Genomic DNA, 24,890 nt, shown 5'->3' on the forward strand with positions numbered 1-24,890 from the left:
GCACAAAAACAAGCCTTTTACAGAATTAGTAACTTTTAATACAATTGTTAGAAGAAATTAGCATTTATAAAATCAGTTACAGTAAGGAATGTTTTTATAGGTGAAAAACATACTGGAAAGCAGAGCTCTCTTTTTAAAGAAGTGTAAAGCAAGTTTATGGAAATGTATTACTTAACCAAAATTAATAAATTAAATGCAGTTAGGTATAAGGACCATAGTAAAAGACCAGACAAAATTCTACAGAGAAGTGAAAACTAATTAGTGTAATTTATTATGCATACTATACAGGGCAGGTGGTGGTATGGAGCAACTGAGATTTTCATTGTTTCAGCATCAGAAATGCATTAAGGAACGTATCAAACCAAACAGTTATTTTTTGACCTCTGCATACACCCTCCTATGGCAATGAACAATAAATAAATGGGATGGGAACGAGGGGAAGAACACTTCTGAATTCGTTCATTACTTCACTAGTTACTATTGGACAGAGTTTGACGGCTACAACATACGATGTTCGTTATAGACATCATTAAGCACTACTAATCACTGCATATAGAGAATAGATTGCTAAACTATAGTGCAGATAGATCTCTGAAAAAGGTCATTTATCAAATGGTAAAACTCATATTATACAATATGTACACAAGCTTTACAGCATTTTTTCTAGTTGGAATAAGCTGAAGGTTGGAAGTTATCCATCCATTTGATCTTCTACAATGGTTGTTGATCTAGCTCTTTGTGTCCTTAAACAGCACAGATGACCAAACTATCTTCAGTTCTTGAGGGTTATCCAGAGTCACTGGTTCACCAAGATTAACGGGTTGGTTCTCTGGTATGTTCTCATGGATCACCAGTGTGTTTTCTTTACAGTCTTAACAGTTCAGTTCATTGGTGGACATCAACAATTTGCACAGTCACAGTAATCATACAAAAGAGCAACCTATAACTGGGGCAATGGAATGTCCAGATTTACATGGCTATTTATCCCTCCCTACATATCAATCCAGTTCATCGCACTAGGATCTGGTGTAACAGCAATCAGAAAATATGCCAAGCCACTTCTCTGTTAGAAACTATTATTCTTAAGTGACAGTTGGTTCTCAAAAGGCCTGGCTTTTGCTCTCAGTCATATAAAAATAAATTGTGAATGTTTTCTATGATAGTTGTGAATAATGTGTCACCTTGTTCTTGTTTTAAACAAACCTGTTCTCTTAAGTTCATTTTGCTATAAAGTCTGATTCCGTGAATATTTTATGAATTCAATATGTGAGAGGGAATGTAAATCTACATTAACTACCATTAGAATTGGCCTTCCTACAATTCTACCCAGAAAAAAAGAACTGATATGCTACAGAAGCATGTTCCTCTACAACAGACTAGGTAACAGCATTATCTTGCACAAACAGCCCTATGCCCAGTATAGCTAAACCTATTACCCACACATTAAAATATAACCACTTTTGGTATATGATCAAGTTACACTTATTTTAAAGTCAAGAGAGGGATAAGTCAATGGGAGAGAGAGCTCAGTGTCTTTGAAATCCAGATATTTAGATTTGTATTACTGGTTGGAGTTCCTAACATATATCAAACAGGTTTGTTAAAGGGAACTTAAAGAGAACAGATTGCATCTAACAGTTATCCTGGAAAAGTCAAACATACCAACCATTTAATGTAACAAATAAACACTGCCCTTAGTGCTCCTATTCTTAAAAATCAAATGAGTTGACAGCATTATTCACTAAGAATAAAGATGTACGGGAAGCAACAATAAGAAATTCCTCTGCAACACAAAATGTATTGACTAGGCTTTGCATCTGTGTGAAATATCCATTTGAATCCAACATAGTCCCTCCTGAAACGTTTGTAACATAAAGTGACAAATCACACTTCTATTTTCCAATGACAGAATTAGTATGATTACCATGAATAATTATATCTACAGACATGTAACCACTATTACCTTCACTTCACATTTCAGAGAGCTTGTCTAGATTTGTTTGACCAATGAAGTAATGTTTTATGTGGAGAATAACAGCAAGGTTCACTCACATTTTCCTATTGCAAATATCCTGAAATCCATACATGTTTTTACAAGTTATAAATGCCAAAATATGCCAGAAAGCAAATATAGTAAGTCACATTGGAACAAGGTAGAGTGTGGCCTACAAGCTGCTTTGTGATACACTTGATATTAAATGTAGTTCCTGACATGGAGCTACCTGAAATACACTAGCTTAAGTGTTCTGCGGGACTTTTCATACAACACAATTTTCACGCTGTATTCCACCTTCATGGTTTGGCCATATCCCATGGATTTTTAGGATTTGTAGTTTGTTAGGAACTATAGTTCTCCAGCAGAGTAACCCTCTCTGAAGGGTTACTGAAACTGAAATTCCAGGATCCCACAGGATGAGGACAAGGCAGTGAAAGTGGAATATAGTGGTATAACTGTATAGTATAAAAGGGCTTCATGGTATGTATTTTTAACCTATAGCATAGTAATGTAGGTGTTTCTGAGAACCTAAACAAGCCTTTTACTTTGAGGGGTTGCGTCAAATGAATATTGTGTTCTCCAAAGGTACGGAATTATTTGTGCTTCCAGTTGGCACTTTTTTAAAATGTAAGTCAACAGAGAGTTGCAAAAATTGTGCAAAAGGATCTTATTTACATAAAATGGCACAAAAGTGAGTTCAGCCTACGCACATGCTCACCTCATCCACTTCAAAAACAGGTTCTACACTACGGGACCAAAAGGGATACCAGCTTCAACAGGCGGTTGTAAATAAGCACAAGGTTTACAAGAAGTATGCCAAAATGAGCAAATATTGCCCAAGTAAAAAAATCTATTGTTAAAGCTGAAGTAGGTTTAAGGCCATTCAAGTTCATGAGCAGATACACAAATTAAGTCAGAGCCCCATCTTCTTTAATACATGCTTTACCTTCTAGCAACTTGCAGTCTAAAAACCTATAGTTTACAAAACCAAAACACAAGGAGAAACACAACAGGAGGATCTATTCAGTACAAACTGAATACTCTGTTAAACAAAGAAAACTAAAGAAAGCAAGAACTAAGGAAAGCAGAAATATGAAACAATTTCCAAACTTTATGTGTCACTTGCTGGAACCAGCCCTATGCTAGCAGATATGCAATATATGTACATTTTTCAAGTAGATTACGTTGCTTCTAACAAATTGTGTCCTTTTTATATCAGTGCATCGTTCTCGACTCATCTGAGGACTACATAAACAAATTTTTAACAGGAGTCTCTTACAATAGCAGCACACGCTACCACTACCTGCAAAGCGGTCAGTCAATGACTTAGTGGAAACAAAAAAGGTGAGAAGTAACTATTAAGGAAAGAGTAAGGGAATGAGAAGATTCATGCAGTTCTGTCAGTTTAGTCAGCCAGCCAGCTTACTGGCAACAAGAGACGGTTTCCGCTGCGGAAGGTCCTGAGGGGTAGGAATGTGATCCCCTGTCACTTCAGTCTTATCAGGAGCGGCAGTAGGGAGCTGCTTGTTCTTCATCTTTGCTTTTGCCATATTGTAATCCCCAGAGTCAAAATACTTTTGCTGCAAAGGAAAAAGCCAAGGAAATAAGTGAAATACAATACTGAATACAATACTGAGGAATCACCTACTACATTTATATTAATATGGGGATTCAGAAAACTAAAGCACATAACTGTACAGAACCGTCATAAGTAGTCAAATTTAGCCCGTACAAATTGGTAAAATGCTGGAAAAGCTGACATTACTATTATCAAATATTTGAGATTGCTTGAAGTGTATTCTCTAGATGAATGAACAATGCAGGTAAGTATAGGAATGGAGAACAGCCTGAATGGAACATTTCAAACCTGCAAAATCTTAAGGAATATTGGTGGGGCAAGATTCTGGATGCAGTCATCTTCTCGGCTGATAATTTTTTCGCAAAAAGAATCACTCCTTGGATATATACGCTCAAGCTACTACTAACAAATCTGACTACTATTGCTATGGCTTAACACCCTTGTAATACATCCTGAAGATACATTAACAGTTCATCTGCTTTTCTTTTGTTTCTTCTTCGGGAATAGCTTTGGTGGAATATTAAGTATAGTTTCTGTTCAATTATAAAGCTCTTGAGAAACATAGGGCCAGTCAATACTTATTTGGAACTAGAACAACATTAAGCACCTTTTTTTCAAAAAGGGCAACAGGCTGAAGAAAATGACTCTAGACTCAGAAAACATGCCAGATTAAACCAGTTCAAGAGAGATAATGTTTTTTAAAAGTGTCAAGTTTAATGATAGCATCGAGGAAATATCTATTATGAATTCCAAATTCATGAGTACCAATTCAATCATTGTACAGCAGTTTCGCTGTTGTAAAAGCAAAATAACCAGTCAGAGTAAAAGGCTCTCCTTTCTTAGACAGCTTCAACAAAGTGTTGACTAGTCTTACTCACTCCTTTTTGGAGCCGCTTCCTCAAGAAATCTGAGCCACCGGGCTTTTGTCCCAGATGAGGGTATCTGGCTTTCAACTTTGCTTCTTCAGCCTTCTCAGGACTAATCACTTTGTCTTCCATTTCCTGAAAACAAAAAGAATTTATACTGTTTCACACTATTCTTTTTTAAGATTTTTCGCCTATTCAACTTTCATTAGCTAAAGTCAAACCAAGTTAAACAACAATGGCTTCCAATATAAACATGAACAAGACTGGAATATATGGCAATGTGGACTCAGTTAACCCAGTTCAAGGCAGATATTGTGGGATTTTATGCCTTGATATCCTGGGTTATATGGTTGTGTGGAAAAGTCCAAAGTCAAGAGAACAAACCCTTTTGGAATGTTCAACTTTTTCAATATCTCCCATTCAGAAGAGCTTAATTTATAAGGTTAGCTTATATGATCCTATCATGTGATTAAATGTGTGCGATATGTTATATTATGCTTATCTATGTTTCAATTTTTGTTATTCTTTGGTCAGTCTTAGGGCCCTTCAACTCCCAGAATATCAAGGCAGAAAATCCCACAATATCTGCTTTGTACTGGGTTATCTGAGTCCACACTCCGATAATGTGGGGTTTTATGCCTTGATATTCTGGGATATAGGGCTGTCTGGAAGGGCCCTTTTATAGTCTTGGGGCCCTTCAACACAGCCATACAACCCAGAATACCAAGGCAGAAAATGGAACGTGTTGCCTGGAAACGGAGGCACCTTGGTGTCTTCATTTTTAGGTGTGTTCCTGGGGTTATTTGCAGGGGCTGATGCAAAAAATTGCACTGGATAGACCACATGAGCTCTAGATTATTAAATATGGTTTTCTTCGGGCAAACAGATGGCAACTATTGGATGGCATGTTCTGTATCAGAAGCTAGAGCTCAGTCAGCTCCACTGGCTGCCGATTAGCTACCGAGCATGATTCAAAGTGCTGGCTTTAGCCTATAAAGCTCTAAACAGTTCCAGCCCAGCTTACTAGTCCGAACATGTCTCCCGCTATGACCTACCACATAATTTAAGATCTTCAGGGGAGGCCCTGCTCTTGGTCCCATCAGCCTCACAGGTGCGGCTGGCGAAGACGAGACAGGGCATTCTCAGTGGTGGCTCCTCGGCTGTGGAACTCCCCCCCCCCCCCAGTGACATCTGACAGGCTCCATCCCTTTTGATTTTTAGAAAGAAAGTGAAGACCCGGCTATGTGAACAAGTGTTCAAAGAATAAGTTTTGTTGCCTTCGACTCAGTCTGGACTAAGATTTATGTACAAGGTTCTGTTGATGAATGGTTCAAGTATTTTGTATTGTTTTGAATTTGTTTTTAATTGCTTCTTTTGTATTGTTGTGTATTGGCATCGAATTCTGCCAGTTTTGTAAGCTGCCCTGAGTCCCTTCAGGTGAGAAGGGAGGGATAGAAATGATGGAAATAAATAAATAATAAATAAATAGAGCTGATGTGGTCTATCCAATGCAATTTCCTGAATCTAAAGTTGACCAAAAACTGGTTCGTAACTCTCTTGGTACTAATGTTGAAGAGTGATCCCTGGTCAAAAAAAGGTTGGAACCACTAATTTAGGTGGAATCATGACTTCCCGCAATTTAGACCAGGCCTGGGCAAGCTTGGGCCCCCCAGGGCTTAGGAAGCTGAGGAAGAAAAGGAAATGGCCCGAGGCCGTTAGGCTCCATCCCTTCTGGGGTTTAGAAAGAAATTGAAGACCTGACTATGTGCGCAAGCGTTTAATGAATGAACTCAGCGTTGACATGGATTGGATTAAGACTCTTGCTTGCACAAGGTCTGATGGATGATTGGCATATATATTCGGCGTTGCACTGTGTTAAATCTTTTATATACAGTAGAGTCTCACTTATCCAAGCCTCGCTTATCCAAGTTTCTGGATTAGGAGAAGGGCGGGGTAGAAATATCGGAAATGAATATTAATAAATAAATAATTGTGGGAATTGAAGTCCAAAACCCCTGGAGGGCCCTGGTTTGCCCAGGCCTGGTTTAGAAACTGTTCTCTGTAATGGATGCCGCCAAGAATAGCATTGGACTTTTCAGCTACCTCAGTATACAGTAGAGTCTCACTTATCCAACGTTCTGGATTATCCAACGCATTTTTGTAATCAATTTTTTCAATACATCGTGATATTTTGGTGCTAAATTTGTAAATACAGTAATTACTGCATAGCATTACCGCATATTGAACTACTTTTTCTGTCAAATTTGTTGTATAACATGATGTTTTGGTGCTTAATTTGTAAAATCATAACCTAATTCGATGTTTAATAGGCTTTTCCTTAATCCCTCCTTATTCTCCAACATATTCGCTTATCCAACATTCTGCCAGCCAGCTTTTCCTTAATCCCTTCTTATCCAAGATATTCGCTTATCCAAGCTTCTGCCGGCCCATTTAGCTTGGATAAGTGAGACTCTACTGTATCAATCTTTTTCCGACTAAGGCCTATCCACTCACCCATGAGGCAATAAACACCATTTCAAGACATTCACTTGGGCCTTTGGGATAAAGAAACGCCCCCTATGAGCCCCCCCCCTCCAGAATATATGAGGCTTCGAAATCCAGACTCTAAAGTTTCCCTCCTCAGCTCAACTGGCGCGGCCTTCTCCTCAGGACCAAGCCTCCGCCTCACCTTCTGCTCTTCGGCCGAAGTGGGCTCCGAGCTCTCCGCCGACATGGCTTCCCTCACAACCGCGGCCTACTTCCACTCCCACCACCAGCGACGCCCCCGAAGCGAGGAAGGCCCGGAGCCGGCAAAGCGCAGCCGCCTCAACCGCGCACAAGATGGCCGACCGTTTGACGACGGCAAGCCGAGAGGCTCAAATTTCTTCTTCCTTCCAAGTCTCCCAACCCTAGAGCAAATGAATGAGGCAGGACGCGGAAGGGGCGGGGTTTGGCAGAGCTCTCGCGCGGCCTCGGCTTCCATGCGTCATCATCCCAGCCTCTTTCACCTAGAGCATGCTGGGAATTGTAGTCCTGTGGGGCTTATTCCTTATTCAGGCCTTTAGCTGTATAATCTGGTGCCTTTGGGACAGGTCTGGGCCTTCCAGGTGTTTTGGACTACAACTCCCACCATTCCTCACAGCCTCAGGCCCTTTCCTTTTGCCCCTCAGCCGCTTAAGCGGCTGAGGGGCAAAAGGAAGGGGCCTGAGGCTGTGAGGAATGGTGGGAGTTGTAGTCCAAAACACCTGAAGGGCCCAAGTTTGCTCATGCCTGGTAAAAGCGAATAGATAACATGCTTCAGATTGTTGTTTTGAGATGAGATGCTCACACATTGGTAAGGTTTGGTCATTTAAATGATTAAAGGTTGCCATTGGCCAGCTTGATTAGCATTGAATAGCCTTACAGTTTCAAGGCCTGGCTGCTTCCTGCTTGGGGGGAATCCTTTGTTGGCCCTGATTATTTCCCGTTTGGAACACCTCTCTTTTCAGAGTGTTTGTTTGTTCTTTATTGACTGTCCTGATTTTAGAGGGTTTTTTTTCTTTTCTAATAACCTCATTGTTTTTAATCTGATGTTTTAATTCTGTGTTGTGTTTTTTCACCTATTGTGTATATTTTATTATTGGTTTTTGTTGTTGTCCTTTGATGTGTCATATTTTATCATTGCTTGTATTTTGATTTTGCTGTAAGCCGCCCCGAGTCCCCTTCGGGGGAGATGGAGGCGGGATATAAATAAACTTATTATTATTATTATTATTATTAATACAGTAGAGTCTCACTTATCCAAGCTAAACAGAAGCTTGGATAAGCGAATATTTTGGATAATAAGGAGGGATTAAGGAAAAGCCTATTAAACATCAAATTAGATGATGATTTTACAAATTAAGCACCAAAACATGTTTTACAACAAATTTGACAGAAAAAGCAGTTCAATGCGCAGTAATGTTATGTTGTAATTACTGTATTTATGAATTTAGCACCAAAATATCACGATATATTGAAAACTAACTACAAAAATGGCTTGGATAATCCAGAAACTTGGATAAGCGAGGCTTGGATAAGTGAGACTCTACTGTACTAGTAGCCAGAATTTGTTCTTTTTCCTGGTTTCCTCCTTTCTGTTGAAATTGTTCACATGCTTGTGGTTTTCAATGGCTTCTCTGTGTTGTCTGACCTGGTAGTCAGACTGGGAGACCATGAATCGGTCCTGTTTAAAAGCTTTGACAACCTTTGATGTATTCTAATCTATATGTATAGAATAAAAGTAAAAATATGTATGTACAGTAGAGTCTCACTTATCCAACATAAACGGGCAGGCAGAATGTTGGATAAGCGAGTATGTTGGATAATAAGGAGGGATTAAGAAAAAGCTCAGTTCAATGCTCAGTAATGCTATGTAGTAATTACTGTATTTATGAATTTAGCACCAAAATATCATGATGTATTGAAAACATGGACTACAAAAATGTGTTGGATAATCCAGAATGTTGGATAAGTGAGATTCTACTATATGTATTTTCCAAGATGACTCCCACAACTAGAGAGACCTGTGGCTCCCACCAACAATGGATCTACTTCAGGCATGGACAAACTTCGGCCCTCCAGGTGTTTTGGACTGTTAGGAATTGTGGGAGTTAAATTCCAAAACACCCGGAGAGCTGAAGTTTGCCGTTGCCTGATCTAGATCAAACTTGGCACACAGACTCACCATCACCAACTCTAACTACTGGTGGGATTTGGGAGCGGAATTTACCCTGGATGATGGGAGTTGTAGGTTACCCCACATCCAGAGAGCATTGTGAACGCCACAGATGGGCCTGAGCCACATTTGGCATGTATACCCATTATGACCAACTTAATATACTGATGGCGTTTCAAAGGCAATGATAGGATGGTTGGAGTTGTAGTTCAGCCACATCCAAAGACTTGTCTGTGTCCTACATCTGGAGATTGATACGTGTTCCGAAAAGGTCCACCATTCATAAAATCCAATATTATCTTTCAATATCTAACTTGGGCATCGTCAAGTATTTTAAGTTTGTCTCCAAATAAAACCAGAATTCCAACATTGCTGTTTTCACATATATTTAAGATATAAATACTACTTTGTTTTCACAGTACATCCTTTTAAAAAAAGAAAACACAGTTCTGAGAAAGTCAGGAATGGGATAGTGATGTTTCGTAAAGTTTTGGTACGGACCATTAGGACAAAGTGAAATGCTTTGAGGAGGGTTTTTTTTAAAGGGCAAGGGGTACAAATTATGGGTTGGATCAATGAGTTCAATGAGAAGTGAAATATCTCTGCAGCACGGGTTTATGTGTTACCATGGGAAAGAAATGAGTAATATGAAGGAGAATAATGACACAACCCACCCTCCTCTTACATGCTTTGCATAGTATGATAATGCAATGGATGCCGTTCAGAATCCCATCCTAATTTTAAAGCAGCAATAAGTATCTTAAAAACACGTCACACAGCAAAGTAAAGACTTTCTGTATATATTTCAGATTTCAATATTAATGTCAAAAATACGTAGTATGATTTTACATAGGATTTGTGCTACATTAGAACAGTAAAGACAAATATCACTTAAGTAAAATAAACATTAAATATTAAATAACCAAAAAAATAAAATAAGGTGTAAACACTAAGCTAATCTGGGAATCTGCTATTGCAACACATCCAATGAAGTGGTTTAAAACCAGTATAAAAAAAGATTAGGACTAAGTACGTTCCAGTCTACTTGGAATACACGAAGCTCATTCCAGAAGCGTGTTTAAGAACTGGTCCAAGAGTCCAGAAGAGCCTTGACTCCCAGTGTGACCATCATCCCACTTTCTTTGCTAGTTAACTTGCACCCAGTATGCTTTATTATGCCAATTGTTTGCCTTAGATAGTTGAGCAAATAGTTTTCATGGTTGCCTCTCGCTAGCATCGGGGCGAAAACTGGGGGTTTGTTGGCGATTCTGTGTAAGATTTAAGTTCGTATGCAGCGCCGCTGTCGACTTCCATGGATTTCCGAGAAAACAGGAGCCTTACGTCTCTGTAGAGGTAGATCTTTCCAGACTTAGAACTCTGGAACCTGGAGAGGAGAGTAATACATGCTAGTATTTGTTGGGAGTAATTTTCAAAAAGGGAAAAAAAAACATTTTAAAATGTAATGCAGTAACAACAGCAGTAGCAGCAATTCAGCAGATCAGCAGCATCTAGTGCCAGCAGTAGAGTGGCTGATCTTCAGCAATTATAGGAGCAAAGAAGCGTTAAAAGTTATTAAAGACTTTATTCAAAGAACTACATAACTAGATAGGAAAGCAAACACAGGGCCTCACAAGCAGACATCTTTCTTGTCTCTCTCCATGCTCACAGGAGAAAAACAAAATTGAGAACTCAAGGACTTGCCACATGTTCAGGTGTGTCCCTGAGATGTATCAGTTTAACAAGAAAGGTGATAGAAGGAGAAGAAAGAAAGTGGGGGAATGGCTTTTCTCTGCCAACTAATTTATCTAAGAACTATCTAAGTCCTTGATGAGGACTACAACCTTGTGCAGGATCATGGTGAAGTTCCATCAGTATTATTCCCTGATGATAGTCAATTACCACCAGAGTCCAAAACTATAACAAGTGCTATCAAACAGCTTGAAGAAGATATAGATTTATAATCTGAACAATTATTTTTGAGTTAATTCAAAAGGCAACTGTGGCATTTCCATGTATCCTTATGTGACCCGTGCTTTGAGGATCAGGCTTCAGCTTAGCTGAAACAAGGAGAACAAATTATAAATAGCAATTTCAATTTTAATTACTTTTGATATTCAAGCAAATTTTTAGAAATGAGCAGTAAATACCGTACTTACAGATAGGAATGCTGAGCCAATTAGCTTATTATTTTTATGTCCTTCTGAATGTTTTTTTGCAGCCACCAAGAAACAACATGGGTCTTTGAGGCCAAAGGAAGTGTATCCCCACATGACCTCTTGAAACTTGGCAAGAAATGGTTTTAAAGTGACTCAATTAGGGTTGTGCATCAGATTATAGGGAATTTTTTTATAGACTCAAGTAAGTATCTAGATGGAGAATGGTGGTTTGCACATCTCTGCATTGCATCAGGAAATTATAGGTTAGGATTGCAATTGTGGTGGCAGGTAAAAAGACAGCTTGCCAACCAAAGCATCCAAAAGTTTTGACAAACACACCAATCTGGGCATGAAAAGTTGTGCAAACAATCTTTTAAAACATTTTAAAAGGTTGCTTTTGTATTTGGGGTTTTTTTTCTAAAAAGAAATCCCCATATGTCAAGTTTCCGCCCTGGGCAAATGTTTCTGCTGACAGTCTCTTGCTAAAGGGATTGTACAATGGAAGCGCTGACAGACCTTTAATTAGGGCCTCCTAAACAGATGAGGCCACAAAGCAATTTACAGTTGTATGACTTCATTTGTTTTGGAGAGAACTTGCAGGGTTTCTGCAGCTCAACTTGACTCACTTGTTTTCTCGTCTACTGTTACAGCAAAAAAATAATAATGAAAAACCAGTATTTATTTTTCATTCATTACATATCAGCTAACAAAACCTTTGACAAAGAAGTTCCTTTTTTTACAAATTGTTTCTCCTCATCATCATTTGTCTAAGCTGACAGGATTTTAGCAGCATTGGCATTGGAAAGATTGTGAAGGAAGGGAGAAAGACAAAACTTTCAGTGTTTTAACATGTGATTTTATAGATGTATTTGGCTGTGTTGTGCCCTGCCTCAAACCAAAAGGAAAGGCGGATATAAGAATCACACTCCATTCTTTCAATGTTATTTTTGCCTCTCATGCTATGTTTGCTTTGTTAATTGAAATAAACCTATATTTGTTTACATGGGCTTCTTCCAAAATATTTTTCAGCATTAATTACAATACAAGTTGATCATTTGAATGGCATTGCAGAATGCAAAGGAGCCGTCAACAGTCCTGCTCTTCTTGGCAGCCTCACCTCAGGTGAATGAGGTAGCGTAGTAGCCTTTCTTCCACGTGTCGCGTGTTCTCTTTATTGATGCTTCTCTTGGTTTCTCGTTTCACAGGGACAGAAAAGGTTCTTTGCCGCAGGAATGTCTGGTGATTGGCAGGCATCTCTCGCAGGTCGTAAATCACCACAAACATCTTCACCACAGTCTTGTTAGGGTTGAATAAGGTCTGAAAAGGTGCAAAGATGATGCCAGTGAGCAACTGCAAATATTAAACATCTAAGTGTTTTCAGTGGGTTGTATTCAACAGTGTCCGCTCTGCAACAGAAAACTGGTTCAATGGAAGTCCGAATGGAGAGAGGCAGAGTTTTCTTTGACTTCCTATTCCCCTTGCAATTCTTGGACCATTGTTCAAGCTGGTCTCAAAACTCCCACAAAACTCTTCATACTGGTGATGTGGGGAAGGATACTGGGTTTTCCTGTTCCTTTGCAGAAAGTCTCATTGGATCAAATAGCTTTCTATCAACAGGAGGACACTGCTGGATACATCTCTGTTTCCCACAAATTGGTTTTCTCTGGCCAGGACGTTTATTATACTGAGCAACCAATATAGTGTTCTTTATATCAACCAAATGAATGGAGATCAATATCAGTAATCCATACAACCAGCCACCATTCCATGCAGCCAATTCCAAGAACAGAATGGTTTTATTTTAGATATACTGCTGCTGCTGATGATGATGATTACTGTTATATTATTATTATTATTATTATTATTATTATTATTATTATTATTATTATTATTATGGTGTTTTAATAATAAGTGATTTAAATTAATTTTATGGTGGATTATGTTCTCTGAATATAATTTTTGACAAATTAATCATAATCAATGGCTTTGTCTAATATATGGTATTTATTAACACAATCCTAAAATTATTTGCATAGCAGTATGATTTTGCTAACATAATAAATGCAGAGACTGTTGCAAGGTACATGCATTTCTTATGGATAACAGTCTATTTAACCCCTCTTTATTTCTATAATCACATAACCATTTTTGAGCAATTCCATATATTTTATTTTAATCTAAGATTTAAAATTTCTGTTTTTCTTATAACGTTCTAGAGCTACAACTTACACGCTTCCTCAAGTATCAAGGGGAAAGTACTGTTATATCCACTTGATTTTATTCTGTTCTATTCACTAATGCCAAAGAAATATTCTATATTCTATCCAAGCATGGTACTCTAAGCAATTACCAAAAGTTGTTACCAAATGCTAAGGAATGATCAAAAACATCACTCAAAAGAAAGTAATGTGAAAACACTTTTTGCTTGACACAGATTAATTCATTACTTTTCTGTTGGAAAATATATTCAGTCCATTAAACCACCAAAATTATTCCCAATTTTCTTACCAATGCCCTATGAAAATTGAATTGGGAGTATTGCAACCCTAACTGTGTGGCGCAGAGTACCTACCACTTGTATTGTTCCTGATGGGGGCACCCGATAACCCCTTTTTCCAAGGGACTCTAAAGCAATGACACCCTGTTTTGGGAGAAGGGAGACACAAAAGAAGAAGCAGAAGGTTACAGAATTGTATCACAGTGTAAACCAAACTCATGAAATAAAACACTATAGAAACAGAAAGCGAAAAAGCATATTTTTGCACAGGACTACAACCTTTTGCCCATCTTGAGAACATCTCTGGAACTTATTCCCACAGAGGCAATATATCAGTTAGGGACCCACAAAAGTGTAATTAGTAAAGGCCATTTTAGACACGGCCCATACAGCAGTTTCTCTTTGCAAGCATTCCTCTAAGTGGACAATGTCTATTTCAAAGCATGCACTTAGAATTGATTATCGGGGAACAACAGCATTCACGTATTCTTAACTACAGCAATAAAATGCAGTGTTCAGTCTGGTGAGTAGTAATTCCAAAATCAATGCCGGTGTTTATAAGAGGAAAGACTAAATAGCCACATTTAATAGCTCCCATTCCTGAAGGTGACTGGACTGTAATGGGGCTTTTTTCAACCAAATCCAAAGCCGCTCCAGTTCTCTGTAAGCAGAAGTGGGGGATCTCAAACCCTAGAACTAAATCTAACTCCCCTGAGATCTCAATCCTACCCTTTGAGGACCCCCAGATGCCTAAGTGTCCTTCACTTTGACCCATCATTTGGGGATTTTCCAGCTTTTATACAGTTTCACCCTCTTCTGAAAAGCTGAAAGTCCTCTGCTAAGGCTTACTTATGGATAATAAGATCTTTAATGTAAAACATGCCAGCTTTGTTGTTTCTTGCTCAGCACAAAAGGTGGCTTCAAGAACTTCCATGGAATCAAAGTTTCTAAAAAGGTTCTCCAATCTTGATGCATATATGACTATTCCAGATTCATATGTGTTCGCCCAACTTAACTCCTTTGTTTTGCCAGGGTTTCCTGATTGTTCTTGCCTCCATATCCACCTCAATCCATTATTTTAGACACTGCTCATAATAGTTATTTGGAATTGCACTAGGGATTTTTTTTCACAGATGTACTATAACATGAAAGGCAAATTTCTCTATTATTTAGTTTGAAAACAAGTTAAAAACTCACTCAAGGGTAAGAAGAAAATGTTGTAGGTGGTGCACAAAATCGACAGAAAACAAAAAGATCATTTTCAGTATTTAGAAATAATTTAAGGCAGACAAAAACAAATACTTGCAGCCACCAGAAATATTTCCTTTTTATAGAGGATCCTATGGTAAAGTTTTATGAGCCAATCAAGTAGGAATCTCCCTTCCAATAAATTTCATAAAATCTACTGTGCAGAGTACTCCTAAGTTTGCTTTTTTTCTTTTGGAAATAAGCCAAGTAAACTCAAAATAACAAAGTAACAAACTCAAAATTTATCTGTTCTTGGTTATTCTCTTCAGTCTAAAAAGCTGCTTAGATATTTAATTCATCCGGGACACAAGTAAAAGACAAGCAAATATTAGATAACGCAGGGTTACATGCTTCCTGTGTAAGTGCTGTATTGTACATGATATCCCCTGCACAACATTTATTTATTTAAAGTGTGAAGCTGCTCTTAAGAACTTGTGATAATTTCCCATCAGTTATATCAATATATACTTCTGTTTTGGACTTCAGTTTCAACAGTGCCAGAGAGTTTAAATGTTAACACATACAAGGGTATATATGGATAGTCACGAACATGCATACTAATTTAAAACAGCTGAGAGTCCACATAACACCCAAGATGACAAAAATAAATGAGTATTTTCATATTTTATTTGCAGGATAACCAAGCCATTTAAAATCCTACGTGCTGTTTGAAAGCTGGCACCATTAGCTTTGTATTTTGTCATTTGGAGGCAGGCATTTTTGCACACAACTTTGTGCAAGAAGTCCATTTAAAAGAAAGTTGTAGGATTTGAAATAAATAAATATATACCATATAGGGAGAGGGTGCGTTGTCATCAGAAACACTGTAGAAGGAAACCTCGACTGGTAGAGTCATGTGCGTTGGACAAAACACCCCACTTGCTCCCACTTCGGCTGTGAAGCCGTCTACGATGCCCAGGGGATCTAAGCGATAATTCAGAACAGATTCCTGGGAGGAGAAAACGAACATGGTTGAGAAAGTGGCCTCTGAAAACAAGTCTCTAGTAGAGGATGATAGGAAGGTTCCTGATACCAGATGATCTTTGATCAATTACATGCAGTTATGGCATTATAGTTTCACTTTAACTGCCATGGCTGCATCCTGTGAAATCCAAGAATTTATAGTTTGGTGAAGTAGAAGAGCTTTCTAGCTGAGAATTATACATACCACATAAAACTACAAATCCCAGGATCCCATGGGACAGAACCACATCGGTTAAAGGGGCATTATAGTGCTATAATTATTCAGGATGAAAGGGTCTCAAGTCAGATTATGTGTCTATTTAGTCCAGGCATGGGCAAACTTCGGCCCTCCAGGTGTTTTGGACTTTAACTCCCACAATTCCTAACAGTCTCAGACCTTTTCCTTCTTTCCCCTCAGCCACTTATCATTAACCCAGTTAACTAAAACTGCTTTCTTACACTAAATACCAACTGCATGAGTTTGACTGCAGAAATTGATTGAAATCAGTGGGAATTTCTTTCAGTGTAATGGACTTTAATCCATTAAATATAATAGATTTCAAAATCAATTACCAGCTTTAGGCACAACAGTCAAAATAACACATGAGCACTAAAAAATATTAAAACATTAAAAACTAATCAGACCAAATAAATGGTATCAATATTAAATTTTAAACAAAAATATATTAAAAGATCAAAAGCAAATAGAACAATTACCGTTATCTCACTTTGCCTAATTTCACGGTATCTACACTTTAACCATGATAAAAGACAATAAAAAAGCGACACATCCACTTTGTTAACTGAAGTAGACTTCTAGCTTGGTAAAGACTACCATGCTTCCTGGCAAAAGCAAAACAGGCTATAAAAGGCACTTCTTCCCTAATCAATGCATGCCAGAGCATCAGGGAAAGGAGGGATTTGGGGATATATACATTACCTCAAAGTTTCCTAGAAGACTAAGACTTGTTACTGGTGGTGCGCTTGAACTCAGAAATGGCTTCTCATGGACATCTGGATCACGCTCTTTGCTCAGACAATGTTGTGGACTAGTTCAAATAGTTGTAAGAAGCCAGAGTTAGTCTTTTTTATTCCTCTTCTACAGTTGTATCCATGCAAGTTGGCTTTAAGCTTTTGATAACACTTATGCAGTCTTTGAACTGCCTGTGCTTTGAAGTTAAAGGAATGTACAGATTTACAGCACTAAATAAACTGCTAAAAATGCCAACTCAACTCACACTTTTCACAAACTCCACCAGAGCTTGGAGAAGTTACTGTTTTTGGTTCAGAAATCCCAAAATCTCCCAGTCAACTCAGTCAGTGCAAGATTGTGGGATATTCACCAAAATCCATTTTCAAAGCTCTGGATTCTAAACTCATGGATTTGAAAAACTGTCAGAACGAAGATGTAAAAATAGCCTAGTATATCAGTATCATCTGACCACCTTCTGTGGAAGTGTCTGGAAATTCCCAATATTAAACATACCAAGAGTTTTGAGTGTCTTCAATAGCAGAAGCTGGGCACAAACCTTTTTTAACCAACAAGTTTACAATCTGTTTTGTCTCAATTACAAGGTATTATTAATAATGGTCATATTGTTGCATCCGGGTGTTAAAATAAGGAGTTACGGTATTCCTTTCTCAATTATATAGAGCTCAACTTTGCATTACTACATAGGAATGTAAGGAAGATGTAATAAATAGGGGTTGTCTTCTGATTGGAGAAGACTTAACCAATCTGTCAACTAAAACTAACTCTGCAAATGACTGAATAAAACATTTTGGGGACCCTCAAATGTTTTGAAGTAGGCAAAAAGGCTATCTTAAAATGACCACCTCTTTTAAATCTCATACAGGCGCTAATGTCTTTTCTAACACAACATGTACTATATATCATCTTTAGAATTTTTTAAAAGTCTTTCTGCATAAAAAGTGCCCTTTGAGTTTATTAGAAAGGGTTTTAGAATAGACTGAAGGTTGCAATCCTAATTATATATAGTGTGCATTATGTTAGTTGAGTCTGTTTAGATTTCTTCAAAATATCTATATTTATCCAAGGTTAAAAATGCAAATATTAGAAAACACTTTTAAAAATACCTTTTAGAGAAGCATTTCAGATGCAATAGTGATGTATCTAGATCAAAGCATCCAGATCGTGTTTTTCTTTCTGGAACCTGAAGATGCAAAGAGGCAGGGAGAAAGATGGAGAGAAACACGGCTAGTTTAGATTACAGGGCCTTGAACTGAGTGTGAAATGTTGGATATGAACAAGAACATTTTATAGAACCATGGAACCCAATAAGACAATGGATACAACTTGCTCACTGGCCACCTGGGATATTTATACTAAATCACCATGGGCAAGTTGATGCCATGATATTATTTGTCCCAAGAACTGCCATTTTACATACAAATGTAATTTGGTTTCTACCATAAAAATTAACTAGAACCATTATGAATAAGAAGAAAAGCAAGCCATGTACTTTTGGGTACAAATCATAAGGATGACAGCTAGCAATCTAATTTATAAAGGCACATCAACAGCCCTAAATATACGAAAGCTCCAAATACTCAGCATACGCTAATGCTTCCAGTAAGGGTTATCTAAAGAGACCTTTTCCTTTTAGATGAGGTCTTACCCATGTAAACAGGGAGCATATGGGGACAGGAGATAAGTAATGATGTACACACTGTTCCTGTGTTATATGCATTAAGTCCAAGATGTTGGCATGGCACTATAGCCTCTGACATCATTTTAGGTGATGAGGGAGTTAACCCATTATAGGGAAGTATATAGCATCTATCTAGAATCTGTATGTTCTGTTTCTTATGAGCAAAAATCTGGGGATTTAAATCCTCACATCAATTTACATTCTTTACAAAAAAGGTGGTGGAGGAGGAGAATCCCTACATAGGAGAGGCTACAGTACTTGCAATTTCCCACCAGGAAAATTTATTTTGTTTATATGTGTGAATATTTTAGTAAGTAATGTACAATAAAATAAAAGACAAAGTGTCTGGAGTACCAGCTGGTTTGTACTTATTTATATGCATTACTTATATCATGCCCAGTAATCGTGGATGGTTCACAGAAAAATCTGAAACCATGAAGGAGAATTAGGATACAAAAAGAAAGTCTAAAAGTAAACAAATATTAATGTGAATAATCTCAAAATCACTAAATACTCTCAGAATTTAAAAAGACGATAAAGTCGAGAAATTGTGAAAGGGGTGAAATTGTGAAAGGGGTAGAACTACATAACAGCTACTTACAGGACTCGAAAGTAGAGGCAATCCAGTTCGAGGATGGAAGGCTTTCGTAGAAGTACCATCTAAATGGTGAATACTGTTCTTGTGCCACATATGTTTGAGTGATACTGTCCTCTAAACATACAAGATGAAAAATCAGTTACAATACCCATTTTGTTGGGATTTACGTCAAAATATTTTACATTACATCTGTGGAAGTGATTTCTCGCAAGCAATGGCTGCCATCCTGTTTGTAGCATCCTCAGGTGTAAGTTAACCCTACATCTGCATATACATTTAGTCGCCATTGAGGTTTGTATTTCTTTCTTCCCTTCACTGCAAACAAAGCATCGCTCACCAACACACTTATTATGGTGCTGCTGAAGCCCTGCATTTTATCAGCCAGTTTATAAGGAAACTGACTTACATTCAATCTAAGTAGCTTCTACATGGTGACTCACTTTCTCCTTGTCTTACAACACAAATAGGCTTCTCATTTGTGAAACGTAGCACCCATTATATAACATGGCTCCTAACATTGCTAGGCCTAAATCAATAGACACTATGGGGTTTTCTTAAAGAATTAGGACACTTCTATTTCATACTGGCATGATGTTTTGGACTAACAGCTAGTATTTCGGAAGAAATCAAACTGAGTGATCGGAGCCCTGTATTTCTGTTATTAGGAAAGATGATTGATCTATGAAAACTAAGCTTTATATCAAAAGGCAAAACATAAATATGCTATTGATTGCAAACACTGTATAAGGATTTCAGCTGGCCTATAGGAAGCATTAAATTTTTGTCATGAAAGCAGCTAAGATAAAGAAGGAAACTAAAGAATATGTATAACGATACTCCCTCCCCGTCTTTGATGATGTAATAGACTGCATTACATACATACTATATCCTGTGATGTTTCCTATCTTTCCCGTCTTTTTCCCCTTTTTAAACTGTTTGAGTTAATTTTTTCCTCTTTTTTGAAAACAAAATTTAAAAAAAAACTTATTTGAGAAAAAAGAAGAAAGGAAACCAAATGAATGTATCAGCCAGGCATCCACTTATCATATCAGCTAAGAGCTAATCATCCATCCCAATAAGCATCTCATGTATTAAAGTTATTGCAGTCATGGGATGTCACTGTAAGGCATCCACTTTTCCTTGGATCTTCCCTGATCTACATTTCGCTTGCAGTAATGATCTATTGCTGCAGACGCTTCCCTTTTGCCAATAAACTGGGAATTATCCTATCAAATTGCTTATACAAGGTAATTTATGGACATCTGGAGCTTAGGAACTGTTAACACTGATCATCATATACACAAAAAGGCACGCAAGTTAAAAACGCCCCTTACCGACACCTCTGCATTCTTCTTTTGTTCAAACAAAGCCACCAAGCAGTCCTCAGCAGGCTTCTTCAGAGAACATTTTTGGACTTCATAATCTGTTGGGTCTTCGTTCTCATCATTGGTGTTTTTCACCCTGTCTTGTTTAGTTTTGCATTTGAAACCTTCAAGGTCTTTATGTAAACAGTTTTCAATACTAGCCAGTTGGGAATTTTGCTCAATAGTATGTTGTTGTTTGGAGCCTTTATTGAAGCACTTATGCTCACTTCTGTGCAAACTATCAGATGCCTGCATTACAGTCACTTTCATGTTTTCAAGCGTATTGGACTGATGCAACTGTGGATTGTTTAAACAGTTCAGGTTGCTATTTTGACTAGTGTTTGTTCTGTTCTTACATTTACTTGTACAAATCTGTTCAGCGCTACCGTTGAAATGTGAATACTGCTTGGCAATAGCTTTCTTTGCCACTTGAGATTTTTGGAGATAACCAGAAAGGACAGATTCCAATTTATCTGCCAATTCTGATTTATATTCTTCTTTGTTAGACAATTGGTTGAGGGAAGTTAATGGACTTTTATTTCTATTAGTAGGAGGCTGCTGAAATGCATTTTGGACTACTTCACTGGGCTCTGCTAGCATCAGTTTTCTTCTAATTTGAGAGTTTGGAGATACATTCAGTTCATCATCAGATCTAAGTGAACTACAAAGGGTTGCTGGCATTTTACCTTTTGTCTTTTGGTTGTCTTCTGTTAAAGTACACCTTGACATCTCTAAAGAGGCTTCTTTGCCTTTCTTCAGTGGTTTCTCCTCTTCACATGGACGGTGAAAAGCCTTTGGATTAACTGAACTCATTTCTTGAACATGAAACACAGGATGAACAGTGTGTGACATTGATGGATCACAGTGAATCAAATGCTGAGCAATCCTTGCTATAACCTCTTGCCGTTCTTGAAGTAAAGAGCTGATGAGAGGGTTCGTTTCTTCTACGGTTTGGCGGGAGCAATGGTTCATTGGGATATAGGAACTGGGCAATGGTGTTTCTGGTATTGTTTGAGCTTTCCTAATACTGCCATTTTCAAACGAAGTCAGATCTGCGGCAACAGTAGCTGAAACAGAGGATGTTTCCCTTCCCTTTTTCACCGGGTTCTCTTCTTCCTGTGCGCTGCGCAAAACCTTTGGGTTTACCATGCCTGTTTCATGCGTGCCAAAGGGCCGCCCCATAACTGGGGATGTTGCCGGGTCACAGTGAATCAGATGTTGGGCAATTCTTGCTATAACTTCATGCCGCTCTTGGAGCAGAGAGCCTATTAAAGGAATAGATTCACCCAGTGACTGGCGGGTAGTGTAGCCATTAGGGACATAGGAATCAGCTAAGCAGAGCGGTTTTGAAGCTCTCTCTGATGGTTCTTGTTGCAGCTTCCTATTGTCAGCAGCAGCTGTAAAACACTGAACTTTGGGCTCTGATGCTCCGAAGTCAGATAAAAGTCCGGTCGATGGATAAAATTTCAGGTTTCTGACAGCTGTGCTAAACTCTGGGCCTTTTTTCACTCCAAGCCCACTTTCAGTCCGCATCAGTTTGCTACAAGCTCGCTGTGCATTGGGGACAGTGCCTTGCTCTGCCTTGATGGGATCGCAGTGCTGGCGTTCATTATGCTCCTCTATTCTCTTCTCATAGAAACCAAGGTTGGTGTGAATACTGCAAGTCAAGACTGGATAGTTCGATTGTCTCGGCAAAGACTGGACGCTGACTTTCAAGGCCACGTTGTGAGAAACGTTGGGAACGGGGAAAAAATGTTCCGTTGGTGTCTGGGAAAATGTCCACTGGAGATCCACATGTGCAGCACTTATTCTGGAAAGCAGACCCAAAATACACAGTGGCTTTAATATAGAACCTGTTCTTTAGATACACAATTTAGCACAATTGCTCTTTTCCTGCCCTGCAACGTATGGGTTTTTTATGTTACTTTTTAAAGCTAAACTGATTTTTCTCTCAATACGGTTGTACAGAATAACATACTCAGCTAAGCTGCATAAAAGCTTCCTTCTATGTCTACTAAAGAACAAATGAATGGTAATTGCTGCTTGAGACTTACCGGTAGAGGATATTACGAGGGACTGCTCCATGGGAGACACTCAGCCAAGCACTTAACTGGGAAAAGAACACAAAAGAACGGACAGCCAACAAGAGGGTCTTCTCTTCGATAAATCGATCGCCGCTTCTACAAATAAAGGAAAGAGAAACACACATGTGTTGGTGAAAAACATTACATACGAAATACCCCTTCCCCAAAACCCAAGCAATAGTCATTTGTCTTGAGTGCACATATGCAGACATTAAAAATAATTCCATCAAATACAATAACATTTGTTGCAATTATTCCTTTTCTATTCACACTAAAATCTGGGAAACAACCTGCAAGACAGTATGATTTAATATACCGTTAAAATTGCCTAAGGACATGAGGCTTATCAAACAGCATGAAAAAGAAAAGGAAAAGGTTTTCTCTCTAATGGCAAGTGTGCCTCATAAAATATCAATATTTTAATCAAGAATGTTATTTATTATCACTATGCTGAACTGGAATGAGCCATTAGGACAATCAATGAATATATAAAACTGCAGAAAAGTAGGCACCAACCTGAAATTCAGTGTCTTCCATACATAAAAATGGAACAAGGAAATTTACAAAATAAACCTCACCATAAACACAAAGAGAGAGAAACATATACATTCCTTTCCCATGTATGTGATCACTTTAAGAATCTTAGACCAACTTTTGAACATAAACATACTGTCGTGGAACTGGCTCCAAAATCCATCTTTCGAGTAACAGTGCATCTTGCTTGATGGCTGGATCATTTAAGTCACTCCCTTCTGTGGTGGGTCCTTCATCGCTATAGCAACAGTCTGGAAGTAGCATCACTTCGATCATGATAGGAATATTATTCTTCCACAGCAACGTAACTTCAGACCGAGTGCGTCTAGCTTGACGACACTTGAACAAAGAAAGAGAATATTGGATTTAAAATCTCATGCACAAGCCAGACAGAAAAAGTCCAAAGTCTATGTGCTTGGGCGACTATTTGTTAAAACATTTCTGTCTTGAATTATTATCCAGCTGCTAAGAACAACATTTCTATGTCCAACATCTCTGTAGTGAGACTCCCAACTAAATGTTGTAACTACTACTGTAAATATGTTTGATTTGTGAAACTTTAGTAGGTGATTAAATTACAGTTTGCTCAACAGTTATAGCCTTGAACACGAAGTGTCAAGATCTCTTAATACTACAATAGAAGGACAAAATGCACTTTTGTTTTATCTGGGGAGCCAAGTTGAAATGCTGCAGCCAAGAGTTCTCCTTCTGCAAATTTTGAATCTCCATATCACTTAACTAAAAGTCCCACAATTGTTAAAATAGGGTTTATTAAAGTGCATTAAGGTACAGGAAAAATCTTATATACTTTCAAATGCTAAAACCTTTTGCACAACCTAGAAATGTTGATATTTAGTATTTGTAAAGCATATTTACTGGAAAAGTCCGTTTTTATGTGAGAATAATCAGCAGTGAAAATGAAGACTACTTCTCCTCATACCTGGCCCAGTTTGTCACTGCATTCATGTTTAGTTCTGGTTGGTTGACTTGACTGCGCTGGAGGGCAGTGGAGGCCTTCGGTTCTTCCCTTGACAGAATATTCTGGTGTTCTCCCTTCAGTAATCAGCAAGGCCAAGTTGACAAGGAATTCCTCAGCTTCATATTCAAAATATTCATCTAAAGTATCTAAAAGAAACCAACACACCCAATGAGATCACAAGTGGGAACAATGATTTAAGGCACACACGTATGATGGACACTACATTTATAATACATTATACTTTGGAAAAAATCAAAAATGAAAAAAAAACCCCTATAATCTGTCAGGAAAACTGTAGCCATGCATTTCTGCACTGGCTTTAGAATGATTCTTAGGTTCCTTTGTGACTACAATTCTATAATTTCATGAATCATAACTCTATAATGCCATCCATTTTCTGTGCTTTCCCATCATAATATCAAGAAATTATTTCCTAAATGCTCTTCCAATGGGTTTAAGGCCAAGCAAATTTACAATAATGATCATTACAAACATCAGTGCTAAGATCCCAGAATCCACACTATGTCCATAGGAGTATGTTGTCTGTGTGGCCTGGTTGGATCCTACTGTTGGTAGTGTGAACATGTTGTTTTTGGCTTCTTTTGCTGGTTGTTGGCCTGAAGCCATGTGATAAAATAAAATAAACCAACCACACTTC

General features: G+C 38.1%; 2 protein-coding genes and 1 long non-coding RNA gene across 4 annotated transcripts in view; 1 reads left to right on the top strand and 2 right to left on the bottom strand.

Moving 5' to 3' along the window:
- Positions 1–248: 248 nt before the first annotated feature.
- On the bottom strand, positions 249–7,354 carry arpp19 (cAMP regulated phosphoprotein 19). Its single transcript, XM_062963489.1, has 3 exons — positions 7,131–7,354; positions 4,454–4,576; positions 249–3,576 (listed from the first exon to the last, which is right to left on the bottom strand). The coding sequence occupies exons 1-3, from the start codon at positions 7,173–7,175 to the stop codon at positions 3,406–3,408; spliced, it is 339 nt and encodes a 112-aa protein (XP_062819559.1). The 5' UTR covers positions 7,176–7,354; the 3' UTR covers positions 249–3,405.
- Positions 7,355–7,445: 91 nt separating this feature from the next.
- Positions 7,446–13,270, top strand: LOC134293994 (uncharacterized). The gene is made up of 2 exons (XR_010000968.1): positions 7,446–7,775; positions 11,356–13,270. It is a non-coding gene; the product is annotated as an uncharacterized LOC134293994 (long non-coding RNA).
- atosa (atos homolog A) overlaps positions 9,507–24,890 on the bottom strand; it is a 37,424-nt gene continuing 22,040 nt past the window's right edge. For both annotated transcript variants that reach the window (XM_008120538.3, XM_062963480.1), the window contains exons 2-12: positions 24,194–24,378; positions 23,390–23,592; positions 22,690–22,815; positions 20,606–22,445; positions 19,275–19,385; positions 18,099–18,175; positions 16,942–17,050; positions 15,829–15,987; positions 13,866–13,934; positions 12,411–12,610; positions 9,507–10,521 (exon numbers count right to left, since the gene is read on the bottom strand). In XM_008120538.3, coding sequence (XP_008118745.1) covers positions 10,368–10,521; positions 12,411–12,610; positions 13,866–13,934; positions 15,829–15,987; positions 16,942–17,050; positions 18,099–18,175; positions 19,275–19,385; positions 20,606–22,445; positions 22,690–22,815; positions 23,390–23,592; positions 24,194–24,378 — 3,233 coding nt within the window. In that variant the 3' untranslated portion in view covers positions 9,507–10,367. The remainder of the gene's footprint in view (positions 10,522–12,410; positions 12,611–13,865; positions 13,935–15,828; positions 15,988–16,941; positions 17,051–18,098; positions 18,176–19,274; positions 19,386–20,605; positions 22,446–22,689; positions 22,816–23,389; positions 23,593–24,193; positions 24,379–24,890) is intronic.

The sequence above is a fragment of the Anolis carolinensis genome, unplaced genomic scaffold (assembly GCF_035594765.1).
Source record: "Anolis carolinensis isolate JA03-04 unplaced genomic scaffold, rAnoCar3.1.pri scaffold_11, whole genome shotgun sequence".
NCBI classification, from domain to species: domain Eukaryota; kingdom Metazoa; phylum Chordata; class Lepidosauria; order Squamata; family Dactyloidae; genus Anolis; species Anolis carolinensis.

Bases quoted from the DNA above. Each gene is read 5' to 3' on its own strand.
- arpp19 (XM_062963489.1), bottom strand. From the start codon at position 7,175: ATGTCGGCGGAGAGCTCGGAGCCCACTTCGGCCGAAGAGCAGAAG. The intron at 4,577-7,130 runs GTGAGGCGGAGG...TTTTGTTTTCAG, and splicing joins CTTCGGCCGAAGAGCAGAAG to GAAATGGAAGACAAAGTGAT. The intron at 3,577-4,453 runs GTGAGTAAGACT...TTTCCTTTGCAG, and splicing joins GGAAGCGGCTCCAAAAAGGA to CAAAAGTATTTTGACTCTGG.